The sequence below is a fragment of the Salarias fasciatus genome, chromosome 11 (genome assembly GCF_902148845.1).
Source record: "Salarias fasciatus chromosome 11, fSalaFa1.1, whole genome shotgun sequence".
Taxonomy (NCBI): domain Eukaryota; kingdom Metazoa; phylum Chordata; class Actinopteri; order Blenniiformes; family Blenniidae; genus Salarias; species Salarias fasciatus.
In genome coordinates, this window is record NC_043755.1 from 2,156,720 (window position 1) to 2,183,338 (window position 26,619).

Consider the following 26,619-nt stretch of genomic DNA (forward strand, 5'->3'; position numbering starts at 1 on the left):
GTTTGAGTCATGAATCAACCAATAATTTTCCTGGTTAAATCAGAATCGATATTTAAATAGACCACACCTCATAATTGGGCTCTGTTCGCGAGCTGAGTCTCATCTTCTTCTTTAATGAAATCTACAAATCGTACACAATAATAAAAATGTAGATGTTGCAGCTGTTTTTTCTTGTATTCCGTGGTTGTCATTCTTACTTACGTTTGTTTGTGAGGAGGAACCTGAAGAAAAGAGAATGTTATGAAGTGTTTTTCCTCACTGAGGCGGAGGAGCGCTATTTGTGTGACGTCACATGAAGGAACTCCTCTAATTGGTGTGTAATGCGGAAATGAGTCGAAGGGGGCGGGTCCATGTGGAAACAGTCAGAGCATAAAAACTAGAAACAAGCTGCAGCTTTTTTAATATTCAACAGTTTCTATCTGCTTATTCCGACGGAGCCATGGACGAAGTGACGGGAGCCCAGCTGATTGCTGAGTCGCTGAAAGCGCAGGTAACCTGTTTTGTAAACATTTAACACGAAAAACGCAGACTTGTTTGTACCTAACGTGCTCCAGAGAGTGTGTCAAAGTTCACATGTTGCTTTTTCGTGGACAATAAATCGTTAATGCCTCCATTCTCAGTCAACTAACCACGTTGTAAATAAGTTTGTTTGACCTACTGTGTGCTCCTGCAGAAAGTGGACTACATGTTTGGGATTGTGGGGGTCCCTGTCATTGAGGTGGCCATGGCTGCTCAGGCTGCTGGCATCAAGTTTGTGGGAATGCGCAACGAACAAGCGGTAAAACATTAATCTCTGCTTCATTCCCACTGACCTCTGGGTCGATTAACACACACTGTTTATGTTCTGATCAAGTAAACTTTCACTCAACAGGCCTGCTATGCAGCCAGTGCCATTGGATATTTGACTGGGAGGTAAAAGCTCAAGTCAGTCAGATTTTTAAAACAAATGTATGAATATTATCAGTGTTACATGTCCTGTTTCTGTGATTGTCTGGATCCAGGCCAGGTGCCTGCTTGGTCGTGTCCGGACCAGGTCTCATCCATGCTCTGGGGGGAATGGCCAATGCAAATGTGAACTGCTGGTATAACTCTCATTCAGTCAGTCACATCATCTGGTCTATGCTTCTCTTGTTTCTCAAGTGTGATTGTATTTTATTTTATTTTATTTCAGGCCAGTGGTTGTTATTGGAGGGTCCTCGGACAGAAATCAAGAGACAGCAGGCGCTTTTCAGGAGTTCCCTCAAGTAATGCATGCTTTCAGGGAGATATGTGCCGAGTGATGTTTTTCTAACATTAACGCTGCTGTTGTGTTGTGCTGCTAGGTGGAGGCGTGTCGACTATACAGCAAGTTCTCTGCAAGGCCCAGCAGTCTAGAAGCCATTCCCACAGTGATCGAGAAGGTATCTGAACCATCTCATTGTCCTCCTTTTGTTTCATCTTGTTTGATGTGTCCTATAGATTTGTATTACATTGCTTTCTCATACAGACAAAAATACGATTTAAATACAAATGGGGCTTAAGCTTTGTGGTATCCTGTTGCTAACAGGCTGTACGGACAAGCATATATGGACGCCCAGGTGCCTGCTATGTGGACATTGCTGGGGACATGGTCAATGCTAAAGTGGACAGGAGCAGAGTCAGGTTTGTTGATGTCCTTACAGCCTTTTTTGTTTTTTTTTTAGAGAGGATGAACTATTTCTGATGAGTTTCAATGAGACGACTTGTTTATCTCAAAATGTAAGGCAATTCAGGGTAATTCAAGTATGTCTCTCCTCCAGAGAAGTGTCCTGCTGTCCCCCTCCACCGGTGAGTGTGGCTGACCACGAGGCAGTCACAGAAGCCGTGTCTGTGCTAAAAGCAGCAAAATCACCCTTGGTAATTGTTGGAAAAGGTAAGATAACACAAACATTCACTGGGAGTCACTCTATTACACCTCAATAAGTGTGGTTTAATGGGTGAATCAGGATAACAGGATTAATTATGTCCCAACAGGAGCCGCCTATGGCAGAGCTGAGGCTGCGCTGAGAGAGTTTGTGGAGATGTCTGGTCTGCCGTTTCTGCCCACGCCCATGGGAAAAGGTGTCCTACCAGATGATCATCCCAACTGTGTGGCAGCTGCTCGCTCCAGGTCTGCCCCACTTTCTGCCAAAGAAAGCTGCGGAGCGAAACGTTGGCTTATATTTCAAATTCATTTCAAGTCATTGCTGATGTTATGACTGAATTGTCATGCATTATTATTATAGGCTGTGCAGTATTTTATTATATTCTTAATTCTCTAGTATTTGATCTTTTCTTGTCTTTTGTAAAGAGCTCTCCTCCAGGCCGACGTCGTGCTTCTGCTTGGGGCCAGACTCAACTGGATTTTGCACTTTGGCCTGCCGCCCAGATTTAATCCAAATGTTAAAGTCATTCAGGTGTGTTCCATGAATCCTGTTTTGCTAATCCTCGTGCACATACAGAACTATACAGAACTATACAGAGTATATTTATTTCTTATTTCACCTCTGTTGTGAATACTTTGTTTCATTTTCTTGGGTTGCTCGCTGCCATTGCATCGCTCTGCTACAAATGTTAGTTCAATGACGAAACAGGTCCGTTCCTGTTTGCAGGTCGACCTTTGTGCAGAGGAGATGGGCAACAATGTGAAGCCAGCTGTTTCTCTCCTGGGAGACGTCAATGCTATCGTCAACCAGGTACGATGTTTTTGCCTCTGCCCACAGGCTTCTGGTTCCCCTGCAGTCGTTTTCATGTTAAACTTACTGTGTATTTTTAAGTTGCGCTCTTAATTTGACCGGTCCTGTTTGAGCTGTTTCTTAAAATTATTTTGTATCTTTTCAGCTCCTTAAATGTGTCCAAAAGGACGGCTGGCGATATCCCTCAAACACAGAGTGGTGGAGCGCATTGAAGGAGAAGATTGTTTCTAATGCCAAAGCATCAAAGGTAACACAGAATGCAGTTACATGAAGTTTGTGCTTATTTTTGATAACTTAAAGATACTTTTATTCCATTCAGATGCTGCATTGTGCATCCTTGCTTTGTGTTTGAGTTGTTTACTTGTTTTAGCTTTATAGAAAAAGGGCAGGCAATATTGTTTATTAAAATGGCATTTGCAGAAATAAACTATTGGAATGGATGAATGCGTTTCTGCTTTCGTTTACCAGCTGGGCTTCTGTCTCTTTCTCCACCAGGCTCTTGCTCTTGAGGTCAGAGTGCCGATGAACTACTACATGGTGTTCCATCACATTTCGCAGCTGCTGCCCCAGGACTGCATCATCGTCAGCGAGGGCGCCAACACCATGGACATCGGACGCACTATGCTGAATAACTACCTGCCCCGGCACAGGTGAGGCGGGAAGGAGAGATTTAGTCACACAACTTCAGTCTCAGCAGTGCAACTAATGTAAAAGGAAAATGTGCTCTTCAGGAAACCAAGTCTCAGTGTGTTATCATGGCACTCCTGTTGCTGTGCAGGTTGGATGCGGGCACCTTTGGCACGATGGGCGTCGGCCTGGGATTTGCGATAGCAGCAGCTGCTTTGGAGAAAAGTGCAAACAGCGGGCGGCGGGTGGTCTGTGTGGAGGGAGACAGCGCTTTTGGATTTTCTGGCATGGAAGTGGAAACCATGTGCAGGTTGGCGACACTTCTCTCTCTTTCATCTTAACTCCATAACGCATCTCAGTCTTACATGTTTATTGGTTTTTATTAGGTATCAGCTTCCTGTTGTCATCATCGTGGTCAATAATAATGGAATATACAGTGGGATGGATCCTAAGACGTGGAAAGAAATGTCACAGATGGGAGATCTGACCGCAATGTGAGTTATGCAGTATTGGGTAAATTTCAATGGTAGATTTAGTTGATTGGTTTTTTTTTTCCATTTGTGGAAGAAGCTGTAAATTCATCGTTGCCTTTTGTTGCGGTTCCTCTCAGAGCTCCTCCTGTGTCGCTGTTACCAGAAGCCCGCTACGATCTCATCATGACCGCGTTTGGAGGCCAGGGCTACCTGGTGAGGACGGTGCAGGAGCTGCGTGACGCCTTGCAGCGCAGCCTGAGTGACTGGGACAGGCCGAGCCTCCTCAATGTCCTGATTGATCCTTCATCAGACAGGAAGCAGCAGGTAACTCCAGCTTTTCGGAGTGTGATGATCCACTATAAAGATGGGCTGCAAGACTCCCTTTAGAAATAAAGTGTAAACAGTTTGTTTTTAATCACACAATGCAGCATCACTTGGGCAGTTATTCAAGAAACCTGCGATAAGTTTTTGAAAGCTGAAGTACTTCCACAGACTAGATTTTCGGTGTTAACTTCCCCATGTCAGAATGGCTCCTTTGGATTGTATTTTAAAAAAAAAAAAACATTTTATTGAGAGGTTATCAAATATCTACTGTCCTCTACTAAAGTTACATAGGTCTATATAATAATCCAATCATCCATCCATCCATCCATCTGTCTTCTGATTTATCCTCGTGCTGAGGTATCAGTGGCCCGAGGCTTTGATGTTTTTGCTTGATGTGTCTCAGATGTAAAATTGAAAGCGAACGATGTCGAGTGTCACAGAGGAGCAAAGCAGCAGCGACCGACGGCTTGGTGTTTACTCGACTTGTGTCCGGTCCTTGTAGGGCAGTGTGTGACTGACGTGCATCACTGAGCTTTAATCTTTCCAGTCCAGGTGCAGCGCAGAACTTTTGTATTCCCCTCACAATCCCTCCATCTCACACCAACCTGACCTTTCTATTTCAGGGCTCCCATAATTAGAAAGCACGGCCCTCTGTGTTTATGTTGAATGTATCCACGCAACCCTTCGCAGACATGGCTGAAGGTTGTATTGAGGACTGTAGCCATGGTGCACAGCTCCGTGTGGGTGCAGGCTGCAGCCGGCAGAAACGCCCCCCTTTATCTGAATTCTCCTGTTACGATGAAGCTTAAAAGAAAATTCTTCGAGGATAAATAGTTTTTTCTTGCCATGCTGTGTATATAATCTAATATAAAGTTGTGTTTTGTGTAATTGCAGGAGTTTCCTTGGCTCACCCGCTCCAACCTGTAGACTCCATCCAGGACAACAGTGACGGTTTTCTTCTGGAAACTCATAAAATGAAGCTGCGTTTGCATGTATGTGATTTATTTCCATGAAATAATTCTAACTAGACTATAAAAAATAACAAGACATTTTATACAATGCAGCACAAATGTTAACAGAATATGTATAAAGTGGGCTGCAGCTGCGAGCAGCTTGAACAGTTTTTGTCTTGATTGTTTGGTACATGTAGTGTCAATAAATAGTAAATACATTTCACTACATTATACATCTGACTTTGTCTTGATTTGCTTTGATAAAAGGAAAATAGAGAAAACCTTGAACCATAAACATTTCTTATGAAGTATAAGCTTGAGTGGAAAGAATGATAAAAATAAAACTTAACTTTCTAATTTGCTGGATTTTATCTGTACTTTTCTTTACATCAGCTCAAGGAAATTTTTTTTTTTAGCAAATTAACTCTCATTTGAATATGTGATCAGGTCTCTCTTGCAGACCTGGACAATGTGATTCTGTGTGTTTAACTCTACACTACTGCAGTTTCATGGCGTGCATATATTGTGTGAAATGCAAATGTTTACTTTCAGCTGATGGATGTAACAATTATGAGCTCCCATAATGTCAACATGAACATGTGAATCGAATATCATTTCATCTGTTATTTTTATATTCTTCCTAATTTTCTAAAATCTGATTTGTGGTAATTCTGGTTAAAAAAAAAAAAAAAAAAAAAAAAGATAAAAAAGAAAAATAGTAAAAAATATCTGTAAACTGTCAAACTGTAGAGACTACCAAATATCAATCTTTTAGAACAAAAACCTCTCATCTTGTGAAATATATTCAAAATTTTCCAAACCCCAGTTAATCAACATTATCTTAAATACCAAAGGATGCATGTGTGCATCATGCATTTCAATATCCTGCTTTGAGACTTTGTCTGTGGTCATTTCTCCCCAGAGGAGTGGAAACAACAAAAGGCTCCCCCCTACAGTAGTAGAGATCTAATATTGGCACCAGAGGCAGCTGGCGGGCTGTCTCCTGTAATTTTAGCGCACACTGATGCGGAGGAAAGATTTAATGGGTATTGGTCAGCGTACCCTCTTGTGAGGGCGTAAAGGAGACAGAGCGGAGTGAGCCGAGAGGGAGGGGAGCAGAGGGGAAGGACAGCGAGCGGAGAGCGAGAGGAACAGGCAGCGTGTTGAGGGGCTGCTGTGGCTCAGATTTAAAGTCGGCCAACTATCGGGAGCAGCATGACTCTTCTCGCACTTGGACTGTATCTGCCGCTGTGTTTCTGCTACGGCCTGGCTCAGTCCTCCTTTCTGGACAGCCTGCTTCCGCTCCCGGCAGGTAAGAGTGTTGCTGTGGTTGTGGGCTTGCATGTGGCTGCAGGCTACTGTACATACAGTACTCTGCAGGGACAGGTGTTGAGGGGGTTGGACTGTTGGAGCACCGCTTCTAAATATCCAGCTTTGGGACGAAGGTTCAGATCCTCTTTATGCACTGTGCTTGTTTATATTTTCTGGTTGCCCATGAGGTAGACTGGAAATGCCTCTATAAATAGCAGAAGACCAGCTCCGGTGCTCCAGTCAGAGGCACAGGCGCTTCATATCTGTGTCCAGCTCGAGGAATCCTGCTGGATGGGTGTCACGATCTGATATTTTGCACCTGTCTCCCCGTGGCTTGTGCCGCTCCTGCGTCTCGCCACATTGTCGGTTTGTCCAGGTTTTACTGGACGTCTTGGGGTTGTTGCCCACCAGTCCAACAGTTCTGCTCTCATGTTGACAATGAGGTCAGGATTCCCTTTTCAGCCGGCGCAGAAGTTAAACCAACACATGACCCTGACCGTCTCTCCCCAACTTTGACTCCCGGTATATTTTGTGACTGCGTGCACGCTTCGCACAGCTCTCAGATCCCAGGAGCAGCAGAAGAGATTCAACCCATGCTGTTTACTGAGTCCACCTCCACCCCCGCTGTTCCCTCCACCCCCTTCACTTTGGCGCCGCCACGCTCATGTGAGTTCCAGTCATGTGACTTTCTATTGTGGAATATCTGACTGTTGATGTGTCCTTGGGTTTTATCCAAAGGACCCTTGATTTAGACACCTTTGACCCCAAAACATGTTGGCTGAGAGAATGAGACCATGGAGCCATCGAAGGATGATTTCAATGGCGAAACAGATTTCTGGTTTGGTCAAAGTCCAAAAAAACTCCAGCTGTTACGTCCTAATTCATGTATTTATTTACAGAATGAAGATTCTAGAGATCATGAGGGTGAATCTAATCAGGAAAAGGGTTCGTCCTGTGTGCAAGGCCCTCTGGGGCCGGCCGGTCCCCCGGGTCCTCAGGTAAGAAACCAGCCTCATCTAAAACCTCATGTCCTCACGCTTACCTGTGATCTTTGCTTTGTCAGACTCTCACTCTATAGTCTTCGTCGGGGGTTGGGTGCAAATTAGAATACAACTCAAAAGTCGTATTTAAAAAAGCAAAAACATAGTTATGTCAAACACAAATGTAAGGACTCGCCATTGTGTTCATACTCGTACCCATCTCCCACACCTCGGCTCTTCAGACCTCACTGCTTCTCGGCAACACCTCCGGTTTCAAGGTGTTGAGAATTAGTGCTCCGGCGACGTCTTCCTCCCCGTCTTCCTTTCCAACCTGATAGTTCCTGCAGGGCAGGAGATGGGGATTTCTCCTTCCCATGCAGCACAGCAGCCCATTATCGCTCCGCATTTAGCCGGGACACAAATAGCCTTTTTCCACCGCCTGCCAGTGTGCCACACATCATTCTCAGAAATGGTTCGACGGGCGGTCTGCTTGGAGGGGCGTACTGTGTCGCGTAAATTCCAGGGATTACCAACACATGCGAGTGCCCATGTGTTTGTATTCTCTGCCGATGGGGGGACACAGAGACGTGGCTGGAGTGTCCCCCCCTCTGTTTTATCAGCAGAACCCACATCCACTGACTCGCTGCTGTATTTGCTCGCCTTAAGTTGTTTGCACGGTTCGTCTGCAGCAGCGTTTCGGTTTAGTGAGGGACCCACGAGAGGCTTTTGTGAATCAATAGAGGCCTCTCAGCGTTTAGTTAATTGAAACTTCAGCGGCTGGCTTCAGCAGTAAAGTGAGTTTGTGTTGGGATGTTCTGGGCAGGTAATTGAAATGATTATCTCTGTGATTTATGAGCATATTGTGGATGTTTATATTTCTCTTTATTAGGGTCCACCTGGATTACCTGGGATCGCAGGGCCTAAAGGAGAAAAGGTGAGTTGACCCGAGGGTTTTTATAAGCTGTAAATTCAATCGAGCGGTTGCTCATGACTGACACAATGAAAAATACATAAATAAAAGTGTATTAATTGACTCCTTCCTCCTCCACATCTGTTGCCAGGGAGAAATCGGACGACCTGGGCAAAAGGTGAGAGTCTCCATTAATCACTCCATATTCTCAGCTAAGTGGATTTACTCAAAAATGAGATCCAGTGCCTCCGCCCGCCGGCTCTCTGCGAGTCAGAGCGCTGCCCACATCGGTCTCGATGTGCGCTGCCATCAAGAAATTGTGAACAAGCACAACCTTGACAGGAGACAGAGCAGACACATTGACAGGAAGCAAAGCGGCGCAGGGCTGCTGAGAGAGGCTGTTTTTCTTTCTGGAACCGAGGACTTTAACATGCTGTCGGTCTCCCTTTGCTCAGAGGGGAGGCACGCTCCCTTCTTATCTCCATCCAGCATCGCACGTCCCTGTCAGTGACCCTCGCCCCGTGATATGCGCTGCTGCCTGCCGATGACTCGGTTTTTGATAAGCACAGGTAGAATGGAGGAGACCTCACGAGCGGTCGGTCGCCGGCCGCCGTGATGGAGCTGTGGAAGCGGTCCGGTGGGAGAGCTTCGCCAGCCGGCCGGCGGCCTGACTGAGCAGCTTTGCAGCACTGCAGTGCAATTTAGCTTAGTGCTTCAGCCAGGTCATTAATCATTTTATTTCCCACAAGCACAGACTCCTGTTCTATATACAGACCATCATTTAATTAAAGGGAGCAAAGTGACAGGGCTCGTTAAGGCCATTTTTCCCCTACATGTGCAGCGGTGTGTGATATATATACTGTAGTGAGCTGCCTGTCAGCTAATGCAGCAAATACCGCACTTAGTTTTCTCTTTTGCTGTGTGCAAAGCAAGCAGCCATGAGGGACCTTGATTTTATAAAGCGCTAACTGCTCCTTCAGCTGCTCCAGCAGTCATTTTATTAGTCCTTTGTAAGGTATTTCTGGATGTCGGTCCGCGTTCAAATTGATGTCTGCTCTCAGGGTCGGACCGGGCCTCCTGGACTCCCCGGGAAGCCGGGACCAGCTGGCTGGCCGGGACCAAGTGGGGCCAAAGTGAGTAAGTCAGATCCCATCATGTAGATCGTTTAATATAAAGGGAGAATAGAATGAAGCAGTGTCAGAGTCTTATTTTTCATACTGACAAATACTTTGTTTTTTTAATCTACCTTTTCTTGGTCACAATCATAAACCTTCCAAGTTCAAAGTCTCTCTTTTTTTTTCCAGATATGTTCAAAAGAAGTGAGATGGAGAACACTGATTTTAACTTTATCATTCTTCTGTGTTTCAGGGTGAGAAGGGCGACCCGGGGCTGATGGGTTTGCCTGGAGCCAGAGGACCAATTGGGCCGAGGGTATGATCTGAGCTATAAGCTTCACTGCTGCTGAATTACATCAGCTTTCTTCTTCAATCTTTGTTTCACCTTTATTTCTTTTTTCAAATATATTCCTGCAGGGTTTACCTGGATACAAAGGGGAGAAGGTATGGAACTGTTTAAATATAATTTAGTAAGAATTAAGTGTTTTTATGCCAAATTAAGAGGCTTTGTGATTCTCCAGGGTACTCGGGGCGATCGAGGTGAGAATGGACTGAAGGGAGACAAGGTGGGCAGACGGCATCCGCAGCACTGCACAAACACAATCTGACGTTTGTGCTTAGTATTTTAACTGTTCTTCACTTGCAGGGTGCGATGGGTTTCCCAGGAATGCTTGGACAGAAAGTAAGCTCATGGTTTCCCCGCTGCCTCTGAATACTGCTCCTCGAGTTAATCCGATGTTTTTTGATGACTGAGTTGATCTGGTTCGTCCCGCAGGGTGAAATGGGTCCAAAAGGAGAACCTGGAACCTCAGGAAACAGAGGACCGACGGGCCGACCGGGGAAGAGAGGCAAACAGGTGAGTGAGGAGCTTCTGAGGTGTGGTGCGAGAGTATTGGAGAGTTATACCTGTTTGAGAATAGGAAAAAAGAAATTAAGCATTCATTAAGCTCGGAGGAGGACTCAGGATGACAGACATGTCGATGGAACAGAAACTCATTTTTTATTCCAACAAAAAAAAGTCTCAGGATCTGTTCACACAGGAGACGCAAAATGAAGACAATCACACAGGTACAAGTGAAACACATCAGGGCAGGGAAAGAATCACTCACATGGAGGGGAAGATAAGGAGGCTGAAATGGGAGACTGAGTCAGAATCTCAAAAAGAACAAAAGGAACGGAATGTGAAGCGTTGACACAACTTTCAGTCTATAAAAAAGTCGCATGCGTCAGTGAAACTGTTTCCTCTTCCTGCTTTAATCAAATCTGCAACTGATATTTTTTGTGAACTTGTCACTTTCTAAGACTTTAAAGTGAAAACGTTTCAGTCCGATATGGTTTTGATTGTATTTCAGGGAGTAAAGGGGGATCCGGGGATCATTGGTCCAATGGGCCCAGCAGGACCACAGGGATCCCCGGGACACCCCGGACCACCCGGATCACCTGCCACAGGTGAAACCCCGACTGAAATATGTGTTTCAGCGTAGTGTGTGAGAAGCTGTGCAGCCAGTGAACAGGAACACAAACAGCCGAGTCAGCAAAAGAAAGCAGATTTCAGAGCAGTGGCAGCTTCTCTCAGTCCGGTCGTCTTATTTAGCCCCGGAGTAATTTAACCTCCCAGGCTGAAACAGGACGCTCTCAACATGATGTAATGTGGCTAAAATGGACTCACATGGCGTCCTTCCCCAAGAATATTATGTCACCACCTCTTTAAAGTGACAATTGTTATTTTGGTCACGTTTCTGTGTGAATGAGGCTGATTTACCTGAGATGTATTCAATAACATCGCATTTATTTAGATACAATGATGTATCCTGCCTAACATATGTTTTTGTGTCGTTTTTTTTTCTTGTTTGTGTGTATGTTTAGGACTCTACATGGTCGGAACAAAAGGTGCTCGTGGGCCTCCAGGACCTCCTGGAAAGTGTAACTGCGGCTCGTTCGGTGCTTCTCCGTATGACGACTATCAGTCGACAGGAAACTACCCCAAAGTACCGGCGGTGAGGGGCTATCAGCATCACATTACTGAATATAAGTGGCAACAGTGATTTCTAGTTTGGAAGTATGAGCCAGAAGCAGACAACACTTACTGGGGAAAAAAAAAAAAATATATATATATATATATTATTATTTATTACTGCTGCTAATCAAGTTTTTAGGTAGTTTTTATAAATGGGATGTGAAAATGTAACTGTAGAACCCTTTACAGAAATGTAGATCATTAGGGAATATTTGTAAGTTATGAATGAGGCATGACTGTCAGATTTTGATCAGTTTTGCACATTTCCTGGAAATTTCATATATCGTCTTTTCTCTACAATATGATTGTTTTATTTTGAAATGCTCCTAACAGCGCCTTATAAAGAGGCTAGTTATTAATAATAATAATAATATTAGTAATACTACACGTTAATAAATTTTCTTTATGAAAAGTATGGTGTTCTGAGACAGATGCTTCTTGCTGTGATATCAAATGTTGATCTTCAGCTTTTCTAATCCACACTCCAAAAAGGTGGCTGTGTTTATTTAAAATGTGTTCCATCTTAAAAATACAACCTCATACTTCTTCCTGTCATTTAGATCTTCGTGGTGAGCAACGAGGAGGAGCTGGAGCGTCTTCACACAGACAATGCTCTCGCTTTCCGCAAAGACCAGAGATCTCTGTATTTCAAAGACATCGACGGCTGGCTACCCATCCAGGTATCACCGCATGCTGCGGAGCCTTTGTTTCAGAACCTCATGTTAGGAATGAAGGCTCGTTGATTTACTATTTTCTTTTGATCAAGTTTTAAAACTTTGCTTCAGACATTCCCCTTCCAGCTGACTCCCTTCCAGTCCATGGAAAACGCCCCTGACGATGAGGGCTACTGTGGCGACGGGATCGTGCAGATCTCCACCGGGGAAGAGTGCGACGACAGAAACAGAGTCGTCACAGACGGCTGCGTCAGTAAGTCATATGTCTGGTTTTTTAATAGATCCATAAGTTGTACTTTGCTGTGCACATAGAACATGACCCCCACACCGCCGCTGTCTCCTCTTACCCCAGAGTGTAAACACGCCTACTGCGGGGACGGATACCGATACGAGGGGGCCGAGGAGTGCGACGGGAAGGACTTTGGCTATCAGACGTGCAATTCGTATCTTCCAGGGTAAGAGCAGCAAAATGCCGATCGCACGCGGAGACAAAAGATCGAGACGTAAGAACGACTGAGTGTTTCTCCTACTTGCAGGTCGTACGGTCACCTGAAGTGCACGCCATACTGCGTGATCGACTCCACAAACTGCAAGTACTTCACCTGAGGAGGAGTCTGGACGGTGCAGCAGGATCGTCTGCGTCTTGTTTGCTTGACACATAACAGGAATTTCATGCAAAAAAAGAGAACAAAAACGCTCCAAGCAAGAGACTCTGAGAGGAGGAGGCAGCCATCCTATGGTGAAAAAAAAACGAAGAAAACTTACACACACACACACACACACATATATATATATATATATATTTCTATATACACGTACGTAGAACTCATGTGTATTGCTGCTGAGATGCCACATAGGCTCCCTGGAGTTACAGAGTCAGGCGGTGAATGGGGGAAAATCCGAACGTAGAAAATGCACAGAACAACTGCACTCTGTCTTAAGAAGCGGGATTTCCACTGGCCCCCGCCACCGCGCCTGACTGGACCCGAACCGGCCTCTGAATGCAACAGCTGTGTGACAGCCATGCAGAGACTCCGTCAGGTGCCAGCGGGAGAAGTTCCGGAGGAGCGGTCGCCGCCGGCACCGAAGGGTAAATCAATCCTGACCCAGTTTACCGTTGAGAAATGGAGGCGGTCGGACGTCCAGAGCCGTGGCCCCAGGTACTCTCCTGGAGCGCGAATGACAGCGCGCAGCATTTTGCATGAGGCTGGGATTACCGAGACCGTGACGGCAGCTGTCACTACCCACGCATGTAACCTATCACTCTACTTATTAATGTCACAACAACTTTTCTCTGTTGACAGCGAGGAGTTCGAACTCTCAGCTCAAACCGAGTCCACAGTAAAGATGGAAATGTACAAGTAGGGTTTCTATCCAGGCGGTCATGGTGCGTTGCTGATATACAGTACACATAGGGAATTATGCACATGTAATCTCTGAGTCAGACTGTTAAACCTTGAAGCCAAACTTGAAGTCTCTCGTTGTAAAACATCAGTAGTTGTTTTAGCTGCTTTTTGTTTTGTTTTTTAATATATTATTGTAGTGATGGTAGTACTGTACTTTGCAGGGACATTGAGTTCAGATAAATCCAAAAACGTCTCAGGAACCAACAGGTAATGTTGCTCGACACAGCACCTTTCACATGCATCCTTTCACCGATCTCTTTGTAAGTTAGTCGACGGAGACTGTACACTGAGGCGCACAGGTAACTCACACAAAAAGCTTTAAAAGCATCGACAATGTGCATCCTCGGAGAATCGGGCTCCTTCCCTGTGCTTCAACAAGAAACGAAATACACGATATGTGAAGGCTTGAAACTGTTATGTTCTTAATATTCTCACTGCACAGGAAAGGCTGGAGTGATTCTGTAGCTGCTAGAAGGGAGGGGAATGGAAATTCCAGGCTGTTCTGTGGTCATTACTGTATTTACTCTGATACCTCTTTATCCAGTCTTTCTGTCTTATATCCAGCAACAGAGAAACTCAACAGTAAACTTAAGAGTGTAGATGTAGTCTGCTGTGTGTCGGGCGCCAAAGCTGCAAACGACTGTGCCGATATATAAGCTGACCCTTTCCATAAGCTACTGCGTAAGCGGCAGTGCCAAAGGGAGACCTTTTCTCAGCCAGACTTAGATGTAGTCAGGTCCGTGTCTGTCAGCGATTACTCAAAGCAATCAAAAGAGAAAGACTGTTAATATATTGTGTCCGCATGCTTGTGTAAATCTTCCAGTGGGTGTGACTTTGTCCGACATCATTTTGTAAACATTGCATTCATCAGCATAGCCGGTGTCTTAAGAAACGTGTGTGTTGCTCTGCCCACTACTGTAGAGTACTGTATGTGTGACAAACTATAAGTGTTGGACTGTGCCATGCACAAAGCAGAAATGTCGTATCTGTGATCCGTGCCGCTGCGTTGTTGCGCTCTATCCTATACCGCGTACGCACAACGACGCCGAAACATGCATGTGGTAATGTACTGTAAGGCTTTGTGAAGTATAGTATGCACTGTGACTGGGATAGTACAAAAAACGGTTTGTTTTGTTATGATTTTTACAGTAGCTGTGAACAATTTGAAAAAAAAAAAGAATGGCAAAATAAAATCTGAAATATGGATCGCTTGTGCTGTTTTATACTGTGAACCAGGGTTTGCCTGCTCTGGGAATATTATTGATGTTCTCTCAGAGTGCCAACTGTAAAAAAAAAAAAAAAAAAAATCTATCAGGGGATGAAGGATGCTGTCAGCAGTTTCTGACAGACTGCTGCATTAGACTAAACCGTAAACAGACCAGACACTAGAATTTTTTTTTTTCCAGACATAGCATTGGATTTTGAAGCATTCCATCCTGTTTATCGAAGCCCGTCGGAGCTGAGCCTGTTCCTGGAGACGAGGCAACTGACCAGTGCAGCACCCACAATGTTTGAGGCTGGATGTGGATTTATAACCGTGTTAGCATGCCGTATCCCTTTTCCTAAATCACATCACAACCATTTGTCTGCCAAGATGCCCAAGTAAAAGCCTACCTTAGCGTATTTATCCCATCATGTGCATTCCCCCGACTAGACCAATCAGATTTGTTGCACGAATGTCTCCGTACGGCACTAAATGTTTGCTGAAATGAAGGAGCCACACGGATTCCTCAGAAGCTGTAATGAAAAGGCCCGCAGCCGCAGTGGAATCCTCCAAGTGAAGCTGAGAGTTGGTGGAATCTGAGACCGTAGAGCTCCTCTCCATCCTACATGCAAGAGAGAGAACCTGTAAACTCCACACACAAAGTGAGGACTTCACAGGTTTTCCTCTCCGAGCACTTCTCTCAGGGACACATCAAGTTTTCTTCTATTTTAAACCCCCGGAGGTATTAGGTTGACGAGCTGAAATCCAACACTTTTTCCAACAAAAGGGGTTATTTTAGTTCACGCTGACCGGTGTAGCGTTACGGCTTTGGAACAAGGGGGCCGATGCAAAGGAAGCGGGCCGGGACCCAGCAGTTGGCCCGCGCCAAGTGAAAATCCCTGACCTATAGGCTGGAATCACTGGCATGCGGAGCGCTGTGGCGCTGGCAGAGCAGACGCTGCTGCACATGCAGAACAGCCTTGTAACGCAGACACGAGGTGTTATTGAAGCTCCGCGCCAGCGTTGTTTACACGACCCGCAATGCCGGCGCACCATTTACTACCCGTCGCTTATTTTAGGGGCCTTGTTGATCGAGTGAGAGCTGAAGCTGTGATGTTTGCCGTAAAGTCAGTCAATATGTACAGCAACGCATTCGACAACACGAGAGGACTCAGTTATATTTATTATGTAAAAATCAAATAGCATCTTATATACAATCATAGAAAAAACAATTCACTCAGTAATGGTTTTTCAATAGCATGTTGTCAACACTGAAACTTATCTGCGAGAGCAAATCAGCTTTATGCACATCTACTGCCAACTACTCATTTACTGAACAATGTTTTCACTGTATAGGTTGAGAAAAAAAAAACTTGAAAGTTTAAAAAATACTATGTGGTAAGTTTTATTAGAAATAAAGAAAGGAAAAAAAAAAAGCCCTATGTGGATGTTCCTGCTTTGTTAAATGGCTCAGAGCATCGATGGCCAAACCTCAAACCTTTGACCTGGCCTGAAAGTGGAGTATTGCCGCTCACTTTCAGCGTTGAATTGACATCATAAAAGATTAAGTACATCTGGTAACAACTATATGTGGAACATAGACACGGATCAGGTGGTGGGAGAGAAGAGAAACTGTATGGAGATGGATGTAGCAGTCCAGAGCTGAGGGGGACCGCTCATTCTCAAGTACAAATGCATCCTAGCTAACAGTAACTTGGATAAATTAAAGCCCTTGGCCTATATGCAGTTTGCACTGGCACCTAAGTCACCTTATACATAAAACATGCAGTCTACAAACATGCTCAAAGATCCACACAGTCGCACAACAGATCCTCAAGTCGCTACTCTGAATTTTATAACTTAAGACTCAATAAATAGACATTGTGAAAATGCACATTATGCATAGGTTTGTGCAGAGGCTGTCCGCACTGAGAGCAGTCGGTCAGTGCTTCAGCAGCTGGGCTGGATCATTTCATTCTTGTGTTCTGTTACTTGGAGGCAGCGGAGGCGAAAGCCATTCAATAATTCCTTTTTGGTCCCATAGAAACACACCGGAGCAGTAATGTGAGAAGAAAAACGCCTTCAACACAACAATACATTGTTACACTGCGGGATTTAAAATACATGGTCAAGGAGAGAATATAAATTCATAATTATTAATTCTTCAACTTTAATAAGCCAGTGCAAGAAATAAAAGTTGACCTGTTGTGCATTTTTTAATCACACTTATGGCAAATGCTTGGCGTTCTAGAACAACGGGACAATATTCTGTCAAGAGTGCTTTGTGCTAGTTCTGTTGTGGAAAAACCCAAAACAGGAAGAAAAAAAAAAAATTGTAGCTTCTTATTTTGAGGACTTCGACGGGAGCCACGCAGAATCGAAAAGGGAAGCTACTGGCACTGGATACCTTGTGGTTATGTAGCGTACATTAAAAAAAAAAGCCACAATATAATTACAAGAAATTGTGAACCAGCAACAAATGACATGATGAATAATTCTGGCTGAAAGGATTTGAATCTCTTAGTTCTCTTAATGTCTTGTTACTGCAAGATCTCACCCTGACGGGCCTCTGAATGCAGACTTCATCAGCTTCCTCAGTCCTGGACATTCAACTGTTGGACAGTTTAAAATCCACTGAAGACCCCCCCAACACACACACACAGACACACACACACACACACACACACACACACCATTTCCACGAGATGCAGTAAAAATGCATCCGGTATCGTCCGTTGATCTGTCGGCTTCTTGCTCCACCGGTCCGAACAGGCACGAATCCTTTTTTTGACCTTTCACCTTCTGTTGTTCCAGCGTCACACCACTTCGTCGGACTCCAGGTTGTATTCTTCATATAGAGCGTCCAGGATGGCCAGCTGCCTCTCCATGGCGGGCAGGTACACCCCCAGGTCTCTGTGCATGCCGCTGGCGAAGCTGCTCTGCAGCTCGTCGCCTTCTCTCGTCACCAAGGCGGCAGTGAAACTCTGGTAGGACGGAGCCGCTCTGAGCGCCAGCTGGGGGGGGGGGGAAACAAAAACAAAATGTCAAGGAGCCGTCAGCCTTCAAGATCAGAAGCGAGAAGAGAGTGCAAAAAAAAAAAAAAAAAAAAAAAAACCTACAGCAAAAACACCTCGCACAACCCATCCGTGGTACTGCCGGAGAGTCTTTCCGTAGGCGTTATCTGAGAGAAACAACAGGATGAGCTCCACATTCACCACGTTCCCCGTGAGCTTGCTGGGAAAGACAGACTCACTGAGCGCTCCCTGGATGTCCTGCTGTCCGGAGTTGACCTCTGACAGAAACTCCTTGAGGAACTTGAGGCCTCGCCGCAGCCACAGCAGGGCCTCGGTGGCAGAGTTGCGCACCTGAGCGACGCCCGTGTGGACCTCGTGCAGCACGATGGACTGAAGCGTCGGGTAGTTCTCGGGGTCGGACATCAGCTTCTGGTGAATCTTCTGCAGGAGGATCGTCGCGAGACAAATGTGAGCTAGATATTTCATGTCCCATCAGACTTATTTAAAAATACTATAATGTGGCAAATTATAAATCTAAACAAAATCAGTCATGATAAAGAAAAAGCAACAGAATTAGTATAAAAAAAAAAAGATAGGTGACTTCAAAGATACACCAGAAGGGGGCACAAAAGAAAAGTCTGATGATATTTAGAGACATTTTTAAGAAGTCCCTTTACAGTCACTCATTTTGTTGATGAGTATTTAGAAAACTCATGAACACTCACCTTGATATTTCCAACAAAATCCATTTTAACCGGAGCAAACACTGTAGAGCCAAGTTTGTCTGAGAAGAGAGAATCTACCATAAATTCTTTGTTGCTTCTAAATGGAGAAAAAAAAAATCTTAATGTAGTGCAGAGTTTTATGGAGACGGTCAGTGGTTAACAGTCAGTGAGGAAACAGACATTTGTCTTCAAGCATCGAAGGCAGCTGAAGAGTTGTTAGATGACTTAACTGTTGCAAAATAAGCCGATGATTTCTGATGTGTCAAATTTAAATAAGAAATATATAAAAACAGAAGTTTTATTAGTTCTATGAACTCATTCCAGCTCTGATTTATAGAAATCTGTTTATATAAAGACATAAACGTTATGCATACTGTTAGTATGACAGTGAATGAAAATCTTAGTGAGTGTGTGTGTGTGTGTGTGTGTGTGTGTGTGTGTGTGTGTGTGTGTTTGTATTTAGAAACCACTCCCACCACAGCCACAGGAACGTGCACGAGCTAATCTGCCTCATAAAACGGCTGCAAACGACAATTCAAATCAAAGGCAAACGAGTGCAGAGGGGAAACAATGAGGGCGATAAAGGAAAAGATGAATTCAACCCCCAGACAGAAGAAGCCCACATGATCAATACCAGACAGGAGGAACGACGGGGCGAGCACCAATAACAGGAAAACAAGCAAAGGGGGGAGGGGGGGTTACTCCGTCAGTTACGATGCGTGAAATGATCAGAGGTGGAAAAAAGGAGGAGCAAAGCAGATTGAGATGAGGAGAGACTGAAAGTAACCGGCCTACCTAATACAGGCACTATTGCATAGCATGAGTCCAAAAACTCTTGTGTAGGGATACCATTGTCGTCATCCAGTGATATATCACTAAATCTAAAAAAGTAGAACAGATTCAAACAGGAGAATATATTAGACGAGAGAATCCCATTTCATGTTTTATTTGAGCAAGAGATTAAAAAAAAGAAAGAAAAAGAAAACAAAACAGGAAGGATACAAACGTCAGAACCAAGCCAGAGAAATGATTCACACAGGGTGTCATGCAATTCTAGGCCTGAAAAATACCTGAGACTACTCTGCCACTTCACAGCTGCTGAAACAGTCACAGCAGCTTTAAAAGACCAACTCTGAAATGTTTCTGCCGTTATTATTAAATACAGATTTAGTGGGACGGTGAATTATTCTATTATAATATAGTGTTTACCTCATAACTGATTATTAGAAACAACACGTCACACACTAATCAGCTCTGACATTAAAGTTGCTGATAGAAAGTAAAATACGTCTGAAAGACAGATTTAACAAAAGAAGATTTACAAACCCAAATATCAGATGAGGGCCTCTCTGTGTCACGTGATCGAGAGAGAACACACTCACGTAAACACTTGATCAGAACGTCTTGAAATGAGTCTATGATTAATATATTCAAAGAAATGAATTCACTGTACAGTTTGATCAGAAGATAAAAGTTGTGCAATATCTCAATGACAAAAATACTAAAAATAAACTACATGTAACTTTGCTTGACCTAATACTGAAATGTAACAGACGACCGTACAACATGTTTAAACACCATCTAAAACATTTTAAGGGATGTGACCCTCCTGAGTAGCATTTTCATACCTGTGACTCATTGTGCTGAAGAAAGTTTCCACCTGCTCTGTGTCCTCAGCCTCAGCTGAATCTTTTGCACCCTCTTCCTCTTCCTCTTCTTCTTCTTCTTTCTCAGTCTCTGCCTGGTCTGAACGGGCTTCCTCTTGGTGCTGGAGACAAACGCCATTCCCTTCTCCACTGCTGACTTCAACATCTTGACTTTGGTCACCGTTGTGGTCCTGCTCTTCGTCGGCCTGCGTGCGACCGTCGGCCTCGTCCTCCTCGTCTCCCTCCGGCGGTTCGTCATAGTGTTCATTGTCAGAGGTATCCTGGGTAGTGTGTAAAGTCGAAACGGCTTGTTCCATGTGGCTGTCTGCGAGGCACAACAGACGAACACGGATATGTGAAAAAATATATTACTAAAAGCAAACAGATGCTTAGAATGCAGTTAAGTCATCAAATGCAGCGGATTCAAAAACAAAACAGCAAAACGAGGGAACAGAAGTTTTAAATCTTTACACTGACTACCTGTTTCCACACTGATTTTTATTGATTGATTCTCTTGATCTACAAACCTGCACGGCCTGTCAGCTCCTCTGGTTCCTCGCTCTCAGTTGTTCCTGAAAGTAGAATGAAAACATTTGGTAATGCTGCATTCAGGCTCCACACTCCAATCTGTTAGAATGGCCTTCATAACGTTCTGGGTCAGGCTGACAATAAATAATAGTTATTTTTTAAATCTAAACCCAAACGCAACATTACAACCTGGATTTTATCAATACTTTATAATTTACAATCTTATAATTTCACAGCAATATTTTTCTTCATTCTATAGTCTTTTATAAAGGTTTTTACTTTGATTTTAGCTCTAGTTCACCTTTACTTCATTACGTCACTTTTGAATTTACTGTAATCTCAAGTTTTAAGTAACATTATCATATCAAACAACTCCGAGATTATATATATAAACAACACTAACCTTGTGTGCTTCAGAAATACATTTATCTATTTGATTTATGTGACTAGTTGATTTCGCCCAGCTACTTCAGGCCTGTGTACTATTTGCTCCATTAGAATGGATTCCATATTTGCTTATGTGTGTTTGCAGTCATTTATGTGCAGGTGTGTATGCTGGCAAATATCTTTCATGATCAATTTGTAAAGGAATTAAATATTGACCGATTAATAGAATGACTAAACAATTAACCTATGGCTTATATTTCCTGCAGTGACTGCCTCAGTGCATTCAGATTGCTGGGTAAGTCAACACGCAATGTGCTTTGAGCACTGAGGGCAGGGATGGGCAACTCCGATCATTGTGAGAGCCACAGACATTTCACCCTCATCACCAGAGGGACAAATTGTGACTGAGCATTTCAATAAGTAAGATACATGACAATGATGACCAATAATTCAATTCAAAACTAACCATGTGTCTCCTAATTATGCTTATTAAATCAACATGCAAGCCCCTGACATTTGTCATTTCCAATCCATTTATTAAAGCAGTAATCAGAGTATTTCTCATGATTTCAGATTGAAATGACATTCGTCCTTCCATTACTCCATAAACCAATGATTTATTGATTTTGGGAAATGACTCTGCCATCAATGACAGGCCAGTTAAAGCATCAATCTGAACTGCTGACCCCATAATGGGAGGGGAGGGAACTATAGCTTCTGTGGGATCTGCACACTAAACGGCAATATTCTATTCGCTTCAGTCCACATGGTATATAAACAACAACCGGAACCTTTTGCTCTGCGGTTTCCCCTTTGTGAATGAAGGAACCCCTGAAGCATGAGAAGTGAGTCGTCGGGGAATCTTGACTTACCTGATGGGGAACCGCGGTGCTCTGGTTTATCTGGTTCCTCTGGTCCCTCTGCTCCAGAGTCAAGGCTCTGGTTGTCATGTGCAACTGCTTCTCCTGAGGTTTCAGACAGATTTTGAAACCTGCAACCGATTTCGGGACAACATGTTAATCCAGAATCGTGGAATTACATTTGTAGGTGACAATTATGGTGTGCTATGATGTCTGACTTCACAGAAATGTAAAATTAAGAAGGGTATGACAATGCAACATCATAAAACATTAATAGCAAGAAGGAACCTACTTTTCTCCAAGGTTTTGGTTCAAATGATTGACAGGTTTAATCTGTTGAGAAAAACAGTTTTAGGTAATTACATGCATTTTAACATAATACAAGAGGTGCTGTAATGATAGTTCAGTGTCACTGAAAGAACAATACCTTCTGAGGTTTAATAGCTGCTACTGGAGGGGTTCCTGGTGGGCTCTGAGTTGCCATGTCTGTATTAAAAGTACGATTTGCGATCTGCATACATTCCTCCAGAGTCTTGAGGAAGGTAGTGCATGTAGACTTTACCATGTTTCCAGTGTCTATGCCCGTCTAAAAAAGCCACATGCGCGCACACACCCACACAAATACACACATATTGTCAACGGCTCAAACACCTTTACAGGTAAGTATGAAGTTATGCAACAAGGTGAGGATGAAATGTGCTTGACTGGTCTACCACAGCAATTTTATATTCAGCAAATTGTAAATGGGATACAGTGTACTGCAGATTCAGACAAACAACGGCTTCTCCTATTTCAGTGGCTCGTCCAAAACTTTGCCTTACCTCAGCCATTTCTCCTTCATCATCCTCCTTGATCTTGTTTACTTGCTGGAGGAGAAGGTCACAGTACAATCTGAGCTCTGACATTTTAGTTTTCAACGCCTCTGTGTTCTCCTGAAGCTCTGGAATCAAAGCACATACAAGGAAATAATTCAAGTTTAGAGAGCTTTACAGGTGTTTTCTGAGCAAAAGGTATTTTATCCAAAAAGTTTATGTTGTAATGCCTCCAGTTACCTTTTTCTCTCTTGGTTCGGTTATCTGTAAGGCAAGCTTTGGCAGTCCCCAGGGCCACCAGCCACTTCTGCCTCTCTGCTGCATTGATGGCTCTGAGGTAAAAATACTGCTCTCCTGGGATGATCAGGTCAACTCGAGTGGAGTCAGAGGAATGGACTAAAACACACACGCATAAAAGATGGCACACGTGTCAGTACTCACTAAAAAAAAAAAAAAAAGAAAAAAAGAAAAGAAAGAGAGAAAAGCTGTGTACAAGTGGGGAAAGGGATTATACTGACCTTGGATTTCACAAACTGAAATCTTAATGCTGCCCTTGCAGCCTTTCCAGGCATCTTCTTGAGAGTCGTAGTAAGATAAAGTTCCTCCATCAAGCACAAACCAACGAGGCTGCCAACCTGAGGGAGTCGTTCAAATTGTGAATCGGGATAGTTGTGGTGTTTCACAGGTTTTGTCAGAATAAAACCTATTCGGAAAAACAGTATTGTCTAGCTCTTAAACTTGATAAGAGTCGCCGCTTCCTTGCGTTATGTTAGCCACAACTAATCAGTTTAGTCCGATTATAATGGCAGATGGTAGAAACTGGCTAAAGCGCTAGCTGGTGACACTTTTTTTATAAGGTCAGCGTCTGCTGCGCAGAACCTAACATTTCCAAAGACGACATTCTGAAATCATACATCCTTTGAATTACAGCACGCTCCACAAGCTCAAAGCTAACGTTAGCCTGTCAGTAACAGCCTTATCGCAAACTCGTTGTCATGCTAGCTAGCTGCGTTGACAACGAGCCCTGAAACAGAAAACGGGCAGCGACTGTGCCGTGAACTCACCACTTATGTAATTGGTCCACTTATACAGCATCCCCTCCATCGTTTTATTATGTGTCCTTTCCGTTCATTACTTGTTTATCGTATCAAGTTATGATGCTCAGCTGATTGCAGCAACTCCATCGGGCCCCGAGTGTAACTTGCTGAGTAGCGACACTGGCCGTGAATTTCAACTACGCACATTAAAGTGCGTAAACTTTTTCCTGAATATCACATTGACCGATCACTAGGCGAGCCTTCTACGTTACTCCCCCACACGTCAGAGGGATTTAAGGGAAAAGGGCGGGGATTATTTCTGATTGACATGGTTATTCACCAATAAAATAAGTGATATTGGTAAAAAGGCGGGATCTTTGGAGGATCTTATCCAATCAGCGAAGACGAAGGGCGGACTATCACGGTGGGCTACATTAGATGCAAAAGTTGTCTGCCACGTATGGCATTTTTTATTTTAAGCTCTTTATTTTGTTGCATTTTTCTGTAGGGCTTTTAGGTAAACGGGCTGGAGAAATGATTTTTTTCAATTTCTGTTCGCTTTTGCTGTCATTGTTTATGTTTGTGAGTGGGGGAAAACTGCCCGAGCCCGAGGTGAACGTTGAAGTGATACACAAACCCTTCCTGTGTTCCCGCAAGTCAAAGTATGGAGACATGCTTCTGGTTCATTACGAGGGATTCCTGGAGAGTAATGGCACAATGTTTCATTCCAGGTAAATGCACTCTGACTTCATGTATTGCTGCACAATGCCTGTGCTGGACGTCAGTGGCTCATTTTCACTATTTGCAGTCGCACCCATGGGGATAAAAATCCAATTTGGTTCACTCTGGGGACCAAAGAGGTGATCAGAGGCTGGGATAAAGGTCTGCAGGACATGTGCACAGGGGAGCGCAGGAAGCTGACAGTCCCTCCATCACTGGCATATGGCAAAGAAGGACAAGGTACCACAAGGAAACACCTTTATTTGAAGTGAAAAGCTCCTCTTCTTCCTGTATTACTGTGTGCTTTTCTTTTCTTCCAGGCAAGATCCCTCCAAGCAGTACCCTCATTTTTGACATTGAACTGATGGAGATCCGCAATGGTCCCAGATCACACGAGTCTTTCCGGGACATGGATCTCAATGATGACTGGAAACTCTCCAAACTGGAGGTGTGATGGTTTTCCATTAACCATTAACAGTTTGTATGAAAAGTACTCAGACATTGTGACACTAATCTGTTGAGTCTGTCCACGCTTCAGGTGAAAGAGTATTTGAAGAAGGAGTTTGAGAAACATGGCTACTCACCTAATGACACACATCACGAAGACATGGTGGAAGACATCTTCAAACACGAAGACGAAGATGAAGATGGATTTATATCTGTCAGAGAATTCACCTCCCTGCACGATGAACTCTGACGAACTCATTTACTCTAGGTTTTTGAAATGACTGATGACTCAGCACATTGACAGCATACTGAGTATTTGTGAATTTGTTAATGAGTTGTTTTTGCAGTTTTCTACATTGGTTTGATACACTGATTCAGTTGTGTGTTGTTTTATTTAAACTGACCATGTAAAGTATTATCATTTCAATGAGACACGCTGAGTATTGGATTTCTATGTTGTCTTCACAAAAGATGCTTTTTTGAAATAAAAAGCAATGTGTAAATAAATTAATATTTATTGGCTTTACTATTTACTCAGGAGGGAATACGTATGTGTTGGCATCCCCCAGGAAATGTAATTCAATTAAAACTGTGAAGCAAATATTTTGGTTTCACATCAGCTGTATTATTCAAAGCTTTTGCTGCTATTTTATTGATGATTTTAGATCCAAATGTAATATCTGAGAATATCAGATGTTTCTTTCTACTTTCTGTCCTTTTTTTACCAGCAGCCACACATAATGAAATCAACACCTTTGAAACGCTTTAAACTTCATATTTAATGAATACAGAAATAAAAGGTGAAATAATTAAGGTTTAATATCCTAAATTTCATGCAGTGAGTCTCTGTTGTGATTCTATACCCAATAGGTTTCTTCTGTACCTTTCTTTCTGTCACCACTAGAGGGCACTCTCGCCCTTGACGTCTGTAGACTAGTGTCATTGCAGTGTCAAAAACATTCTTTTCTATGAAAAATGATTTATAAAAAATCATATGAATTTCTTAAAATCAAAAGAAGGAACATTTTTTCAATGCATAAACGGCAGTGTTGCTGGACTCCATCTGACATTATTATTAGGGACCGAGCCCGAGGGCGAGGTGGCCTCAACTGAGGCCACCTTGCCTGAGGGCAAGGCCTCTATTGTTCTTCCGGTGTTTCTTATTATTATTTTACTGCCCGGAAGTAAATTGCCTATTTGAGCCCCTCAACATGCACGAAAACTCACCAAATTTGGCAGGCACATCCAGACTGGTGAAAAATTTTATAAAGTGGAAAAATTAACCCCATAACCCAATTGGCTCTCTAGCGCCACCTAGAAACAGTAAAATAGCCACAGCAACCATTAGGAATGTCGTAGAGAGATCAAATTGATGTGGATGCGTTCGACTCCTCAAGATCTAAAAATCTCTCATTGACAAAAATGTCCTAAATCGTACAGGAAGTCCGGTATTTCCCTTTCAGTGTAAAATTTGGCAAAAAATGACTCCTCCTTTAAAAATTATCTGCTCCGAGACCGCTTGTCGTGGAGACGTCAGAGTAGTGCCAAATAAAAGAGGACAAGTGTCTCTCACAAAGTTGATAAAAACTTTTTCAAAAGTCTCAGGGTGTGGATTTTATTAACCCTTAAAGTTTGAAGTCTGAAAACGCACTTGCAACACTACAATGGACAGTGCGACCCGCACGAATGTCGCAGAGAAATAAAATCAACATGGATGAGTTCGTCTCATCGAGCTCTACAATTTACCAAGAGACAT

The 26,619-nt window shown here is 43.5% G+C and overlaps 4 protein-coding genes across 5 annotated transcripts; 3 read left to right on the top strand and 1 right to left on the bottom strand.

Annotated features, from left to right (window-relative positions):
* Positions 1-347: 347 nt before the first annotated feature.
* On the top strand, positions 348-5,482 carry hacl1 (2-hydroxyacyl-CoA lyase 1). 2 transcript variants are annotated; one of them, XM_030102254.1, is made up of 17 exons: positions 348-490; positions 674-778; positions 872-912; positions 1,002-1,082; positions 1,172-1,244; positions 1,323-1,400; positions 1,547-1,641; positions 1,779-1,891; positions 1,993-2,128; positions 2,309-2,414; positions 2,610-2,693; positions 2,839-2,940; positions 3,189-3,343; positions 3,472-3,630; positions 3,707-3,814; positions 3,931-4,117; positions 5,012-5,482. In XM_030102254.1, the coding sequence occupies exons 1-17, from the start codon at positions 440-442 to the stop codon at positions 5,042-5,044; spliced, it is 1,707 nt and encodes a 568-aa protein (XP_029958114.1). In that variant the 5' UTR covers positions 348-439; the 3' UTR covers positions 5,045-5,482. The 2 variants fall into 2 exon arrangements, with proteins under 2 accessions (XP_029958114.1, XP_029958115.1); XM_030102255.1 differs by lacking the exon at positions 1,002-1,082.
* Positions 5,483-5,559: 77 nt separating this feature from the next.
* On the top strand, positions 5,560-14,647 carry colq (collagen-like tail subunit (single strand of homotrimer) of asymmetric acetylcholinesterase). Its single transcript, XM_030103569.1, has 17 exons — positions 5,560-6,382; positions 6,938-7,047; positions 7,281-7,379; positions 8,251-8,295; positions 8,423-8,449; positions 9,333-9,404; positions 9,640-9,702; positions 9,804-9,830; positions 9,908-9,952; positions 10,033-10,068; positions 10,162-10,242; positions 10,739-10,835; positions 11,253-11,383; positions 11,964-12,083; positions 12,189-12,330; positions 12,430-12,532; positions 12,614-14,647. Exons 1-17 carry the CDS (start codon positions 6,286-6,288, stop codon positions 12,681-12,683), a joined length of 1,365 nt encoding a protein of 454 aa, XP_029959429.1. The 5' UTR covers positions 5,560-6,285; the 3' UTR covers positions 12,684-14,647.
* A 1,739-nt stretch (positions 14,648-16,386) lies between these two features.
* Positions 16,387-23,912, bottom strand: plekha8 (pleckstrin homology domain containing, family A (phosphoinositide binding specific) member 8). The gene is made up of 14 exons (XM_030102529.1): positions 23,724-23,912; positions 23,178-23,294; positions 22,900-23,055; positions 22,669-22,787; positions 22,275-22,433; positions 22,140-22,180; positions 21,860-21,978; positions 20,600-20,644; positions 20,055-20,397; positions 19,222-19,307; positions 18,427-18,485; positions 17,941-18,142; positions 17,807-17,868; positions 16,387-17,701 (listed from the first exon to the last, which is right to left on the bottom strand). Exons 1-14 carry the CDS (start codon positions 23,761-23,763, stop codon positions 17,504-17,506), a joined length of 1,746 nt encoding a protein of 581 aa, XP_029958389.1. The 5' UTR covers positions 23,764-23,912; the 3' UTR covers positions 16,387-17,503.
* Positions 23,913-24,140: 228 nt separating this feature from the next.
* Positions 24,141-25,454, top strand: fkbp14 (FKBP prolyl isomerase 14). The gene is made up of 4 exons (XM_030102574.1): positions 24,141-24,427; positions 24,505-24,656; positions 24,737-24,864; positions 24,955-25,454. The coding sequence occupies exons 1-4, from the start codon at positions 24,231-24,233 to the stop codon at positions 25,111-25,113; spliced, it is 636 nt and encodes a 211-aa protein (XP_029958434.1). The 5' UTR covers positions 24,141-24,230; the 3' UTR covers positions 25,114-25,454.
* Positions 25,455-26,619: the final 1,165 nt, after the last annotated feature.